We start from the raw sequence: 16513 nt of genomic DNA on the forward strand, positions 1-16513 counted from the left end.
ACGCAACTATCGCCTTATAGAAAAACAACCAATTTCTTTCAATTTTGTACATTATATTTATTGTTCAAAATGTGATCGCCATTGTATTGAGGAACAACACATTATGTTTTAACTCAACACTCTACTGCTTTCTGGACTCAACAAAGAGTTGAATAACTTTCGACCATAACCTCTATCACAACTTTGCTCCACATGTGTTTTTTTCCTTCCACTTTGTTTTTCTGGATGGTGGTCCTGTTTCTTTCTCTATCACTTCATGTTGCATTCAGATTTTTTTTTAATATGCAGCAACTCACCTCTTTTGGAAAAAAAGAACTTTATTGTTCACAATATTTAATATCATTGTTTACAGATATTATATCATACAATGTTTTCTAATTTAGTCTCCTCTAAATTCAACTTGGTCACAGATCTTCTTTGTTCTTTTTGCCATCTCCTTCCTTTCACTTGCTTAAAGACTTATCAGTTTTTCTTTGTCTTCAGTTCTCATGAAAGGTCAGCCTGAAACGTTAACTTGAGTTTTTCTCTCCACAGATGCTGCCTGACCAGTCGAGAACTTGCAGCATCTACCGTTCTCATCTCAGATTTCCAACATTTACACCGTTCGTTTATGTATTAGACATTAAACCATGGTTGTGTCCTTTCAGCTAGATGCAAATGATCCTAGGGTACTATTAAAGGTGATCAGCGTCATTTTCCCTGATACACAGGCAAATATTTATCCCTCAGTCATGATCAGAACATATTATCGTGTCAGTGCAAGATCGCTAGTTGCTCCAGTTGGTTTCCATTTTTCCCCACAGTGTTATTTGATAAATTCAGAAAGTACTTAATTGGTTGATAAATGCTTTGGAATGGTTTGAAGTTGTGAAAGAGGTAATTTGAATGTTAATCTATTGCACTTTTCATAACATTTGCAGTTAGTCCATATCTTAATTACTGACATCAGATTATGAAACACTGATGTTAATTTTTATGTCCACATATTTGCAAAATGCACACATGAAACTTCTTTTCAAGCGATCTTGTGGTTTATTATTTAACAGAATTAACATGATCAATTGCACTAAACAGGCACGTCAAGATTTTGAAGACAAAAAAGGATAAATATAGCATAATGCACCAGTACAATGAAGGAGTAAAAATTTACAAACACAACATACGAAGCCTTTTCACTATTTACAAAAGTGCTATATAAGAGAGCATATATTTCTCTTCTTTGAAGTGCCTTGGAAAATGTGCATTATTGTTACTGTTATCATCTTGACTGCCACCTCTTCAGCCCTGTACAGTAGATTTTGCACAAAACGTCAGAATAGGATGATTCAACTTTTAGTCCATACTGTGTAAATGCATTCTGCAATACCGCGGAAATAGGTCTAATGAGGTCACTCCTGCTTTCTTTATGTAGACTAACAAACCTCATTAATTTATGGGCACATGTCTTACTGTCTTTTGTCAAATGCATTTTACTGGTTGAAAAGAGTGCTTTAATACTGCATAGCTGTCAGTCCTCAATACTACATTCTCGGAGAGAAAAAAGTAATGTAAAACACTTACCAAATAGACTACTCGAATGGTGTTGTTTAGATAAAGGCTTTAATTCATTTGATCCCCATGCGTGACGTTTATAGTTTTCCCAAGCATGTTTCATCATCTATAAAACATAATTGAATACTAAGTAAATTCTAAAACAAATAATCTTATACAAATAATTTTTAAAAAAATATACATTGAACTTTCTAAGTCAGTCACTATTTCTTGACAAATAATTGAAAGCATGTTCAACTAAACATTGAATCCAGACGTGATACATATTTTTAAAACAAAATATATTGCTTTTAGTGAAAGCCAAAAAGCAAAATTCTAACTCTAAAAATTGAATTTCCTTTGCACATTTAGCTCTTATTTGTTTTCCTGTTTTAAATTGTAGAAACACGTACAATGTGCAAATAGGTAAGTCATCGATTCTAAAGTGCACCACAGAGGAAAAAATTGGATTGAAGACAACAATATAGGAAAATTGTAATAATAAATATAACTAGACTTGGCTAACAAAAAGAAAACATGTTCTATTTGTTCTTTGATGCAAACAATGTTGTATTTTTTGTCCAGAACAAATTGCCTAAGAAGCCAATTTCATGAACCACTGTTGTTTTTTTTCCCATACGTAGATTTTTTTTAGGATATTGACCCAGCAACAACGTGTGTGTAGTGAAATATGTCCACATTAGGATGATCTGTGATTCAGTGAGAACTTTGGATCTTATGTTCCCAAAACTGCCACTTCTCAGGAGACAGATCATGGAGAGGGAGATTCTCATCTTGATGAGTGGATGCAATGCCAGACATTGATTCTATATTTTGTTGGGATTATGGCATCAGTGGTGGAGGGGATAGTTACAGACTGCAAGGCATGATGCAATTTTGGACCAAAGGCAAAATGCAATTCAATGCAGTAGAAACAGCAAATTACGACAAGCCTGGTTTTCTGATGTAGCCAAATAATACTCAAGTATAGGGAAAAATTGCATTAGATGTCTGAATGCAGACTTTTACTTACATAGCATCTCTAACATAATTAAATATCCTAAGGCGCTTCATAGGAGCATTATAAAACAAAGTGTACCACTGAAGGGTTGAGAGATGGAGTGAGTTCCAGAGCTTAGGGCCTGGACAGCTTAAGGCATGACTGCTAAATGAGAAATGATTAAAATCAGCAAAGTTCAAGAGGCTGGAATTAAAGAGTTCAGACTTCTCAAAGAAGGGGTGTATTGCAATGTAGCGAGACCATGGAATGATTTGAAAACAAGGATGAGAATTTTAAATTTACATCATTGCTATACTAGGAATCAGTGTAGGCCAACACCCATAAGACTGATAGCTGAACTCCAGGATTTGGAGTGAATCAAGACACAGGCAGAAAATGTATTAGTGACTTCAAGTTAACAGAGGGTAGATTGTGAGAAACCAGCTGAGAGTGCATTTCAGGAGTCAAATCTAAAGGTAACAGAACAGGATAAGGTTTTCGATAACAAAGGAGTTGAAACAGGGCCAAAAGACAGGTAATGAACAAAGGTGGAAACAGAGGGTTTCAGTGAAGCCAGTTGGAATTTCATTTCACGGTCAAATGTAGCATAATACTTGGGAATAGTCTGGTTTAATCTTAGACTGTTGCCAGGGAGGAGGATGGAGTGAGTTGCTAGGGATCAGAATTTGGAGCAGGGACCAAAAAGCAAAGGATTCAGTCTTCCCAAGATTTAACAGGAGGGAATTTCTGCTCATGCAATACTAAATTGGCACTTTAGTAATTTAACAGATGATGTGGAGGAATTAAACGAGGTAGTAGTAAGAGAAAATTAGAGTTGCTACCCGTAACGAGCCAGCACCAATAGCCTTGATGAGATCACTACAGGATGCCAAGATGAGCACAAAGGGTAGCCGTAAGTTTGTATAATAGTGGGTTATGCCCGGGACAGCTAGAAAAGAAAAGACAGAACAAGGAGTGCTCCTAAGATGTTGCTTGGCCTGCTGCGTTCATCCAGCTCCACACTTTGTTATCTCGGATTCTCCAGCATCTGCAGTTCCCATTATCTAAGAATTGAGTAGAGAATTAGCAGGACAAAGCATCTTAAAATGCAGAAGCAGAAGCAAACGCAACAATAAAGGAGAAGAGTCTTGGAGGAATAAAAGAAAGAAAAATAGAAACAAAACATAAGCAGAAAGTGGAAATAAGAATGGAGAACTCAGGATAACACTCAAGTTACTTAGGCAGATGGTTAACGCAGGCAGACATTCTAGAACTTGCACAAGAAAACAATTTCATGCATTTTATCTTTTGATTTCCTGTGAGAGGGAGCCATTCCAAAACTGTCATTAATTGTGCATTTTTAATTTGAGATTTTCCTGAGTTAATTTACATGCATTTTGGTAGCCACTCCAGAACAAAACTAACAATCGGCAAATGGTCTGGGAACTTTTCGCAGCTAACATCATGGAGGTTTTATAATTATTGTCCACATCAGGATTTAAATGAAATTATCCTTTCTGGGTAATCATTTAGTAGACAAGAATGCCAGGTCAAATAATCCTGGACTTCTCTTCAGAAACTATACAGTTAAGATTTTCTGCTGATCACGTTAATAGCGATCAATATTGAATAGAGTAGAGCAATAGATACATGTTTCTTACATAAGATAACAAAGTGTGTAGCTGGATGAACACAGCAGGCCAAGTAGCATCTCAGGAGCACAAAAGCTGACGTTTCGGGCCTAGACGCTTTGTTCATCTAGCTACACACTTTGTTATCTTGGATTCTCCAGCATCTGCAGTTCCCATTATCTCGGATCACATGTTTCTTATACTTGTGATTGTTGAAAAAGTATAGTAATTTCAGAAATATCTGATATCATTACTGCCTCTAAAGCAATATTTTAATTTTAGCAGAGTGAGAAATTGCGTTGTCATTCATCAGCACACGAGAAAACAGTGCAACAGCCAAACTTTGAAGAAACCCCAATGGTTATAGAGGGTTCGCTTGGTAAATCAAAAGGTGAGCAGACAGATATTGACTTTGCAGACTTGAAAACAGTAGTGAGACAGAACCTGAGGACAGGATTTGGAATTCACCCAAATTGTAACAAAAGCTTCTGACATCCATAAATGAACAAAGGTAATTCTACTGAACAAACACCGCAGAAGCATGGACCTTATATCAGAAATAATCGGAAAGCAAATTTAAAAAGGCTAGTTCATGCATGGAAATTATAAGATTTTATATCTACAACAGGGAAGCTTCTTAGATGTTTATGTTCCTAAATAATTCACGTTTTCCCTTTTCTTGCTTACAGAATTTAAAAACTCTAAACTGAAAATAAACATTGCACTTGAACATCATCAGTAACTAATTCACTTGCTTGCAAAATCCCTCATTTTGTCTCCCTACAAGCTGTCGATTCCAGCTTTTCTTGACCTAGACTATTGCTACGAGAGGACTGCTGCTGCTATAAAATGATAAAGAAAGCCAGATAAAACCCTCTGCAGCAGCAAATATTTCAGAATGAAGATGATTGTTAGATCTAGATAATTCATCCATTAATTCAATCTTCTATAGTTAGCAAACAGAGCTTTCATTGCACTAAAATACAGCCATGTGTACATTCCTCCTTATATTTGAAGGACTGTACTGTAAATAGAAGCATTCAACTCAGATCATGGCTTTGAGAGGAAGATAGATTATGTTGTGCAAGTAGGACAAGACCCAAATGAATTTCAAAATCAAAACCACGCAGACTTGTATAGAATAGTAAATAATACCTATTTTTGAAGTATTGAAGAAGTTACATGTTCAATAAATAGCATGGTTGAGCAGTGCAATAAAAACAGAAATACTATGTATGCCTTACCACTGATCTCCACCAAAGCAAAAATACTGAAGTAAAACTCTTAACCAAATGCCTACAACACAAGGAAATTTTGGCTGCAAACTAAAACCAGTATCTTTTTTCTGACAGGGACACAAGTGAAAAGGACTGAAGTACTTTCTTTGTGTATTATCAGCATTTCTATGCATATACCAGATATACAGTATTCACAAAACAAAATAACTATTTCATTATGGACAATGGTAAGGAAAGAGAATGAGCTTTGTTTATTCTGCTTTGGTCTGGTCTATTGCATTTTAAAATCTAACTTGGACATTTAAGTGTTCTCCCTTATAAAAGTAGCTTCTCGAACAACAAATTGAAATGTTTGCAATTTGGTTAAAATGAAAACTTTAGTGAGTACTATGCTTACCTTTATTATAGGTGAACCATCTCCACCATATTAATTTTCTAAAATCTAATATGTTTAATGGAAGTTGCAAGCCAAGATTTAGAAAAATGGGAGAATCTCAAACATTCAATTCTACAGTTTACAAATCAAAGTCAGCTACACAACTGAAGCCATTCCATTAAAGGCCCTTTATTAATGTATTCGGCAGCTATAAATATAAAACATGCCACATCATCTCTTTTTAAGAGGGGAGGTTGAACAATTCTTGCAGTAAAGAAACTTCTCTCATTCTACGCAATCCTTTTTAAATGATCTGTTTATGGATCAATTATGGAGATTCGTCAATTGAAAAAGTGAGAATCATTTCTCATTATCTCAAACTATACGAGTTTCATCATGGGAATTAAAGCTTGTTGTAAAAATTATGCCTTAAGGTAAGTACCATTTTAGAAGGTAATAATTTAGTTGTTACAAAATAGTATAGGCTACTAGCTTCAAAGAGCCCCATAATTAAGTCATGTTAATATATTTATTATTTTCCTTCAATGATACGAATGTACATTTATTTTGGAACAATGCGCACTGACCAAAGTCAAATCTAGAGTCTTTATTAATATTAACAATAGCATGCATATCAATCACAGCTAAAATGACTCAGCAATGCAAGCATCTCCCTACTCTAGCCTTCAGGAGTTGGAAACACAAGGTATTATACCACCTTGAAGGCTAGAATAAATTGCACACCAATATAATGGTAAATTTTGCTAAGTGGCATACATTTAAATGTGATTTTGCTGAATAGGGAGGATTGCGATAATCAAACAATACTCTCCTTTTTGATGCTCATGACTTGGCTCTCAACTGAAGCAATCTCCCCTAGTTAATCAATTCATAGAATTATAGAAGAATCACAGAATCCCCATAGTGTGGGAGCAGACCATTTAAGACCACTGAGTCCACGCCGACGCTTCAAATAGCATCCCACCCCAAACCCATTTTCCTACCCTATCCCTGAGACCCTGCATATCCCACAGATGATCCACCTAATCCACACATCCCTGGACACTATAAGCAATTTAGCATGGCCAATCCACCTTAGCTGCACACTTTTGGACTGTGGGAGTAAACCAGAGCACCTTGTGAAAGTCCACACAGACAAGGAGAGTCTGCAAACTCCACACAGTCACCTGAGAGTTGAATCGCACTCGGGTCCCTGGCGCTGAGGCAGCAGCGCTAACCACTGAGGCTCCATGCCACCCAGATTCCATTAAAGAAACTGGCAAAAGCTCACCAACAGATTCACAAAATCTGAAAACTTGAAAACAATGTGACAAATACTCTCAATATAACCCATGACCAGTCCCTTAGCTTTGCTGCTACTTTAACTAGATTCTACTTAAATTACATTACTGTAATCCAATCTTATAGGATATTGTTTTGAAATTATATGTTTCAGGTGCTTACATTTTCTAAAGGGAATCTGAAATCTCAGCAGTTTTGCTGATGATATTTAGCATTTATCACATAATGTTATCATGACAGAAGCTGCAATTGTACCTAATAACTAGATTTGGAATTTTTTTTGATTGATGCCAATCAGTGCTCAGATTACAATAAAGATTTTGTGAGCGGTTTATTTTCCCAGAACTCTGACTTTGCCTTTCATAGTTTTTTTTGTACATTTCCAACCAATTGAGAACAAACAATTTGGACATACACAATTTTTTGACCTTTTTCTTCATTTATTTGCGGAATGTGGGTATTGCTGATTGGCCAGTGCTAATTGCCTTTGAGAAGGTTATTATATGGTATTGAGAAGGTTATTTAAAAACCTGCAATATATTTAAAAGTACTTCAAATTTTTTAAAAAGTATCAAAGTTGATGAAATAGAAAGTAAATGAAAACGCTAGAATAAGAAACTGCATTAGAACCCTAAAAAAAACTATCCTGCAAAGGTAGCATTTATAAGATGAAAAATAAGCATTGAGAAATGCAAATCAGGACAAGCATTTAAAACCATGTGGCTATGAAAAATGAAAATGCCCTTTGTCCTTCCTCAGAGTGTATGTTCAAACTGAAATTGACATTCAAGAAAGATACTGGTACTGATGCAGCTCAACATTTAGAAAAGAAATCCTTTGTATCCTTCAATCAGATCCTTGCATTGTCCTCTGAAAACACTAGGTAAGATCAAGATGCTGCATCTGCAAGTGTCCAGTTATTACCCAATTTGTCAAGATGCTGAGTACCTTACGCAAGCTTACCAATGGCATTGCTGAAGACATCACAACTGTTTTGGAAATACTGAATAAAGGTACTTCAAAATCAACCGTCAACAACATCTAACCCATTACCTCAGATCATCATGCAGAATAATTCACAGTCAACAACATTTCCTAATCATTTTAAGTTAAAGAGACAAGATTCTGTGATTCTTCCACTTAGTCTTTCATCAATCTGCAAATCTGAGTTGAAATCCCAGATAAATTCTCATATGTACTCCGTACCTCCGATTTATCTACAAGGGTCAACCAAACAATTGACAGTCTTATTAAATAGTGAAGGAAGCAATTTGAATGGCATTTCTGAACCTTACAATGCTACTTAATCTCAAAAGGTTGCTCTACATCCCTTTCATTGCTGCATATTGCAGTCTTTCCCACCCCCCCACCCCCGTGTTTTGTCCTTTGGGATCGTGAAAGAAAGTGAACAAAGCAACTCAAAAAATCAGCTGCAAAGTGTAAAGAATGTATCTTAGTTTTATATAACTTCATACTAATTGAGGAGTCCAACAGGAAAAGTATTGTTTTAGAAACCAAGAGTTGGTGAAAGGATGGCTGTACGTTTTAAAAGCAAGTTACCTGATATTCATTCTAAGTGCTGTTTATACTGCTCTATTTCCACACTGTGGGCAAGTTTATTTGTAGATGAGCTGGAGACAAGGGGTGTACATGAATGGAGATTCATTCAGCAATAAGTAGCTGATTGAAACTGGTCATTGTTCTGCAAACCAATGACAATGGTCTTCTGCCTGCCAATAACTATGTGATTGGTTACCAGGTAGCTGAACAACTTGTGGGTATGAATGTTTGGTCAAAAGTAATCAGATGTCCAGAAAGGAAGGGCCTGTCATTTTTCTGCAATAAAAAATATACACTTTAAGGTTGGGCATTTGCCAGTTAATTTCCGTCATTTGTTGCTGTAAGCGGTAGCTTATAACCAATACAGAGACACAATAAGTGTGATCAATCACTCAGATTCCTTGCTAGCAAGTAAACGTATCTGCAGAACTAAGATCAAGGAACCTCCTGACAGGCCAAGCCTGTGGAGATGGCTCATTAAACTGCCTTCTCAGTTCTTCCCTGTGGCCGTTACACACATTTGTTTCTGTCTGTATGAGAACATGTAGTGGGTGTTTTAGAAGAGGGCTATAGTTTTTATCTAGTAGTTATATGTTGACAGTTCAGAATTATTTACTTGTAGACAGAAATTAATTGCCTGTAATAAATTTTAATCATTAGTTACAGAAACTGTCTGTTTTCTGTCAACATGGGTCTAAAAGACCTGCAAACTTGGGAACTGTGTGCACTCTTTATAAAATCCTTAACTTGTGTAATGATCCTGGAAATAGCAGGGGCTTGATTTTCAGTGTGCTACCCAGGGAGGTGCAGAAGTCACGATTAAATTGGGTTCCAGGTAGGTTTTGGTTCATCTGCACCCCTTATTTGGATCAAAACCATAACCATACCTGGAATGAGAGTTTTGCATGCTTAAAGCGAATATAATGCACGATGTCCACAAGAAGCAGCTCTGAGTAGTATGACTCTATCACAATGTTTATCAAAATAATCACGAACAATCACCTGATAAAACCAAACATTAACTGTCAGCATTTGTGTAAAATTGAAGGTTATATATTCTGAATCAAACTGTGCTGCGTGTCTCTCTTGATACATTTGAAATCTTCTGCTCTGTAATTCACCAAGAACAGAGGAGTATACTCTTTCTGTTTTGAGTGGTCACATCAAATTTGGTCAAAACCTAAAGGCTTGCACATTGATGACAAAAGTAAGTGGTTGCAAAATAAAGACAAGCAATAGTAGCCAAGTTAGGAATACAATTCTTTGAACTCTGATCCTGTAAGGCTGCTTTGGTTATGTTTCAAATGGAATCAATATAAATAAATAGTTATTTATCTGCTAAAGCTTAAATGGTAGCTTTTGCTGTTTGAAACATCATAGTGCAGCTCTCACTTACTCATGGCAAATGGCAAACACTAATGTACATGCGACCACCTACGAATACAAATACTGAACTACTAACACCCACTCCTAGCAAAAAATCTTCTACATGTTACGTCACAATTGATTTGAGTTTTGCAGACATAGTAGAGATTCATTGTTTGATTCACCTTGAAGGAGATTAATTTCTAAAGTACATTGTAATAGATTAAAAATTCAGAACTGTTAATCTTACTGATTGTCCATGTTGTATTGTGTTCTATGGGCTTCACTCAAGGTATGTACTCCACTTTTAAAGGACAATACTTGTGAGCTAATTGAAGGCCACAACAGCTTTTCTTTGAACAGTAAGAAGAGAACGAAAGGAGAAATACTGCCAATTATTTTGTTAGCAGCAACAACACTATGAACAATGTGATCTGAAGTAGACCAAGCAGACAGACCAGACTTGTCACTAACAGAGCATCAATAATTTTTCTACTGAGATTTTACCTCCAAATACCTGTGAAATAGTTGTACTTAATAGTTATAGCCAATTATTTGAGAAATGTATTCGTGGTTGACTTCTAACCCTCAAATTATTCCCAGGATAAATAGAAAAAGTTTATAAATTCCCAACCTCTTACAATTTTTTTTTCGAGTGAAGTCCATGTTTTATTAACTACTGGATAGGACACCAAGTCCAACTGTTTCATGGTAAACAGAGTCAGCTCAATTGGATGTCATAAGTGATCAACATTACTTCTTTCTCAATACTTACAGATTAATGGTTCTGCAAACTCGTGGTCTGGAAATAATTGATTTATGGAAGAACTGGTTACAATTTGTTTAACCAAAATTAGTGAAATCTAGTCACATACAATGGTTGTCAAGGAGATAGGGTGACACCTCTCATAAGTAAAAGGATCATTATGAAGTTGATTGTTCACTGCAAATCTGAATTATTTTATCTACATCCCTGGGCGTTTCTTCAGTATAAACCACAAGAATTTGATTAAACTGAAAATGCTTACAGATTAATCAGCTCCACTCTATTGGCATGATCTTTTTATAGGACATGCACACTGTTAAACACTAGAGGTTAAAAGGTTGCTAATACAAACTTCAGCTATATAATTTTCTGGTCAGACTTTATTTCAGCTCACAGAGCTTCAAGATTCTAATCCACTGATTTTTCATTTATTCTCACATGCCTAAGGTCAGTATTTGTTGCTCATCCCTAAATGACTTTGAAAGTGAATGGTTCTCTAGGCCATTTCAGAGAGCTGTTAAGTAATGGTTCATGGTTACAATTATACAAGCTTTTATTTAAAATTTCAGATTTTATTCATTCCAAATTTCACATTCTGCCATATTGGGATTCAAATACATGTCAAAGGCATGTCATTCCCACCTCACCTTGTACAAGAAAGTCTTGATACGTATGAGCTTTTAAACAGTTTCTCTACTAAGGTGCATCATAATTCGAAACAATTTCAGGAAGTCTTCAATTTTGTCTTAGCTTGGGCTGGAAAAAAAATATTTTGTTGAAGCTCTTCATCTTGCACTTATCCGATCATTTTGCAAGAATATTAATTTAAGGGGAAAGCTAACATATATACTGTGAGACAGAAGAGTGTTGATTGGTTGGCAAGCAAATTCAGATTGGTGGATGTTGTCACAGAGAATGCACTCATTAATGCTGATTGGCAGCTCAATATCACATTTTGTTTAAATTTTAAACCAGGCAAGTTGACTCCGATTGGTTCATTTCTCAAGGCAATGCCCTGAACAATGAATGGCTAGCGCCTATTTTGTTAAATTGAAACCAGGTGACAATGAGGTCACAGTATTGTTAGCAAACTTGTAACCAGAGACTAAGAATATCCCCATGACCCATGCTTTTCCCCCACAATGGCAGGCTTGAGAGAAGATGGATGAATGTTTAATGTAAATAGATAAAGGTGACAAACCAAATAATTAAATCAATCAGCAGAACTGACATATTTATGTTTCAGCGTAATTTCACCTTATTTTACTTTTATTCTTTACCAAAAGAATAGATTATTGAATTTACATTGCAGAAGTGTGATGTAGTGCTCCTCACTTGTCTGGATAAGTGCAGCTTCAACAACACTCAAGAAGCTCCACACCATCCAGGACAAAGCAGTCCATCCGATTGACACCACATCCACAAATATTCACTTCCTCCACCATTCACACTCAGTACTAGCAGTGCATTCCATCCACAAGATGCAATGCAAATATTCACCAAAGTTCCTTTGATAGGATCTTTCAAATTCACCAAGAAAGACAAGGGTACCAGATACATGGAACATTACCACCTACCAGTTCCCCTCCTAGACACTCACCATCCTGACCCAGAAATATATCACCATTCCTAAACTGTCACTGGATCAAAATCCTGAAATTCCCTCCCTAATGACATTGTGGGCCAACCCACAACAGGTGGACTGCAATGTTTCAAGAAGGCAGCTAACCACCACCTACTCACGGGCAACTAGAGCCAGCCAGTGGCACCCATGTCCCACAAATGAATTTAAAAGGCTACAACAACTAAGGTATTCTGTTTGAAATGTTCAACTTAAAATGGTAGCAAAGAATTTACCCAAAGGCAGCTATGATCATATCAATCAGAAAAGAAGAACACTTAATGGTTTCGGGTGCAGAAACATTTGCTTTCTACTAAATATAATTAAAAAGAAACTATTCAAAATGGCTACCTACTATTTTTCCAATAGAAAGAACAATACTTCAGATCAATATCCATATTAAAATTACCCACTATATGGTCAATGGATAAAATGTGGACATCATTTATTTTCTTCATTTCTTTATTATATATGATCTGATTAATGAACCTACAAACTCATTTGTAATTCAATCTATGAAACCCTGCTGCCAAAAAAAACAAACAAACAAACAATCTGGTTCAAATTCAGAGTACATTAGTAGCTTGATTCATGAGAACATAAAAAATTTACATTAATTCAAATTTGAACAGACTTCGGCATCTTTGACAATCGTAACCAATTTTATAAGATAATTAGAATTCTACAGCGATATCGTGGTACATGCTCTATACCCTACACAATAAAGTAAACAAATCTCATCATTCATACTTTCTTTTCTCCCATACTTGATTTTACCAAGGAAATGTAGATGAATTATTATCTATGCTGCATGCTACTACTGTACCTTTTCTTGATCTTGAGCTCTCTAGCATGTTCAAAACTATCTAGTATTCTTTGAAATCTGCTGAGACCTACAGCTGATGGAGCAGACTGACCAAAGACTATATAGTAGGTTAAATCTCACTAACACCGGAGTTGATATATAACCCACCAGTCAACCCAAGTTCATTCTTGAATACATAACAGGTGGCATACAAACCTCGCACCACAACAGATTTACAAGTTGCAAACATTACATGAAATTGAGGTTCATATCCTTACGACCCCCCCCCCCACCCCCCCCCACCCCCACCCCCACCCCCCCCCCACCCCCCCCCCACCCCCCCCCACCCCCACCCCCACCCCCCCCCACCCCCCCCCACCCACCCCACCCCCCCCACCCCCCCCCACCCACCCCCCCCCACCCCCACCCCCCCACCCCCCCCCCCCCCCCCCCCCCCCACTCAGGCACTTAGTACACATCAAACATACTCTTTCCACCCTCACTGCCAAAACAAAATTCATGAAGTACGGGGAGCACAAGGGACCAAAGCATACACTGCAATGTTGTACTAACTCAGTTCCATGAATAACTGCACTGGCCAATCAAAAACAAACCCAAAATTTGCATTTCACTCTGTTGCTACTGATGACACCGAGTTGTCAGGTACAATTCTAAACTGTGGATCTGTAATTTGAAGACTTCCATACAGCAATATTAGTATAACTTCTCTGCAAATCTGTCAAGGCAAACATTTCATAAACCTGTTAGCACCAAGCTTATTTCACAACAAAGCATAATTTAATTTCTTTTCAATTTTCTCCCTTGAAGAAAATTTATGTATTTTGATTTGCTTCTTTAATTTTGGTTTATTCTAAATTATCATCTATAACTAATCACTACTACATGATTTTTTCTGAAGGACAGTTGCAGTTGAAACCAAAACAAAGGCATATTATTAAATACAATTTAGAGGCTGTGTTTACAATTACACCTGAGTATTTTCAGACAATGATGTACTGCAACATCATGTTGTGTCAGGAACGCAAAGGATTTAAGGTCTTGCCAGAATCCACCTCATAATTAGACATGTAGCATAGGAAGACTAACCAACTTAGTATGTATGTTAATAAAATGTGAGGCTGGATGAACACAGCAGGCCAAGCAGCATCTCAGGAGCACAAAAGCTGACGTTTCGGGCCTAGACCCTTCATCAGAGAGGGGGATGGGGGGAGGGAACTGGAATAAATAGGGAGAGAGGGGGAGGCGGACCGAAGATGGAGAGCAAAGAAGATAGGTGGAGAGGGTGTAGGTGGGGAGGTAGGGAGGGGATAGGTCAGTCCAGGGAAGACGGACAGGTCAAGGAGGTGGGATGAGGTTAGTAGGTAGCTGGGGGTGCGGCTGGGGGTGGGAGGAAGGGATGGGTGAGAGGAAGAACCGGTTAGGGAGGCAGAGACAGGTTGGACTGGTTTTGGGATGCAGTGGGTGGGGGGGAAGAGCTGGGCTGGTTGTGTGGTGCAGTGGGGGGAGGGGATGAACTGGGCTGGTTTAGGGATGCAGTGGGGGAAGGGGAGATTTTGAAACTGGTGAAGTCCACATTGATTTCCCAAAACCAGTCCAACCTGTCTCTGCCTCCCTAACCGGTTCTTCCTCTCACCCATCCCTTCCTCCCACCCCCAGCCGCACCCCCAGCTACCTACTAACCTCATCCCACCTCCTTGACCTGTCCGTCTTCCCTGGACTGACCTATCCCCTCCCTACCTCCCCACCTACACCCTCTCCACCTATCTTCTTTGCTCTCCATCTTCGGTCCGCCTCCCCCTCTCTCCCTATTTATTCCAGTTCCCTCCCCCCATCCCCCTCTCTGATGAAGGGTCTAGGCCCGAAACGTCAGCTTTTGTGCTCCTGAGATGCTGCTTGGCCTGCTGTGTTCATCCAGCCTCACATTTTATTATCTTGGAATCTCCAGCATCTGCAGTTCCCATTATCTCTGTTAGTATGTATGTTTTTTGTTTTTAGTTAGTACAACAAACACAGCATCTTAACATTCAGACAGTACATTATCAAGAACATTGTAAGAGCTTGATGAGAGCTAACAAATCTTAATGTTCCTGCTAGAAGTTATATGATTACCCACATTAATTTGCCAGAATAGAACAAAAGCAGACAATCGCAATCTAACTTCACCTTAATTTCAGCAACCATGACATTGTGGACAACTGAACCAAATACAGCCACACATGGAACACTTCTTTTTAGATTAGACTTTGTTGTCATGTGTACACTTGAAGAATAAAAGTACAGGAGTAAAGTGAAAAGTTTTCAGTCTTGCCATACACTGTGCCATGTTAGGTAGAAGCACCAGGGTCCAAAAATTAAAAACATGGTAAAAAGTAGTAAGGAACATAGTTCAAAGTTAAACATTACTTTTTGACTTAATACTAACAGGGACTGTCAAGAAATTAAGCTTAAAGTTCAAAAATTACAGTCTTAAAACACATAGCCATGCTGGGACCACACTTCCTACAAGGGCTTGATCTTCTCTGCTTTAGCATTCTTTTCCCACACTGGCTTGATCTCCCCTGCTCTCGTCATTGCTGCAGATGTTGGAGGAACCCCCATTGCTATGTTGCCCTCGTTTCTGGGATGTCAGACCACCAAAGCCCTAATCCAACTGCTGTCCATGTCAGGCCTCCACCATATCTTCAGTCTGTGTGGCAATCCTCGGTCTAGCTTTCGGCCCATGCATCAGGAACTCACCCAGAGTCCCAGGTCAGGCTCCCACTGTTACCTCACACTGGACATCTGGCTGACTATGGAAGTCAACGAGCCTGATGCCACCACTGCCACTCTCCAGAAGGTAAGTCGTGGGGGAAAGAAACTAAAGTGAAGCACCAAGCTAAAAAATGAGAAAAGAAAGAAAAGGGAAGAAGAACAGCAGGCGGGGTGGACAAGCCCAATACTCCACCATCCTGCAGAGATGCTGACCGATACGAGTCCACGTTGGGCCTACTCACCGCCTCCGACGCTGTCACTGCACTCAAGCTCTTCATCAAGTAAGTAAAATATGAAAAAAAGAAAAAAAAGTGAGGAGAGAGAAAAAAAACGCAAAAAGAAAAGCAGAGAGATCAGATGAGCCCCAGACTCAGAAGCCCTGCTCTAGTGCCATCCATCGGATCTTTTAAATTCAACTTTTGACACACTAGGTACATGTGAATGATTTTTTGGCTCACTTGTGAAGCAACCAGCAGGTTAACGAAATCTACATCTCCCTAACAAATTGGCCAAGATAATACTTGGCCCATTCACAGCCCAATTTATA

At 38.1% G+C, this 16513-nt stretch overlaps 1 protein-coding gene across 4 annotated transcripts in view; it reads right to left on the reverse strand.

Annotated features, from left to right (window-relative positions):
• The window catches only part of man1a1 (mannosidase, alpha, class 1A, member 1), a 422282-nt gene that overhangs the window by 273776 nt on the left and 131993 nt on the right, over positions 1 to 16513 (reverse strand). For 2 of the 4 annotated variants that reach the window (XM_048531606.2, XM_059645384.1), the window contains one exon: positions 1561 to 1657. In XM_048531606.2, the coding sequence (XP_048387563.1) occupies positions 1561 to 1657 (97 nt within the window). Of the gene's footprint in view, positions 1 to 1560; positions 1658 to 13215; positions 13314 to 15378; positions 15514 to 16513 lie in introns of those variants that run through there. The other 2 variants (XM_059645383.1, XM_059645385.1) reach the window with 2 other exon arrangements.

Source organism: Stegostoma tigrinum, chromosome 4 (assembly GCF_030684315.1).
Source record: "Stegostoma tigrinum isolate sSteTig4 chromosome 4, sSteTig4.hap1, whole genome shotgun sequence".
In the NCBI taxonomy this organism is placed as follows: domain Eukaryota; kingdom Metazoa; phylum Chordata; class Chondrichthyes; order Orectolobiformes; family Stegostomatidae; genus Stegostoma; species Stegostoma tigrinum.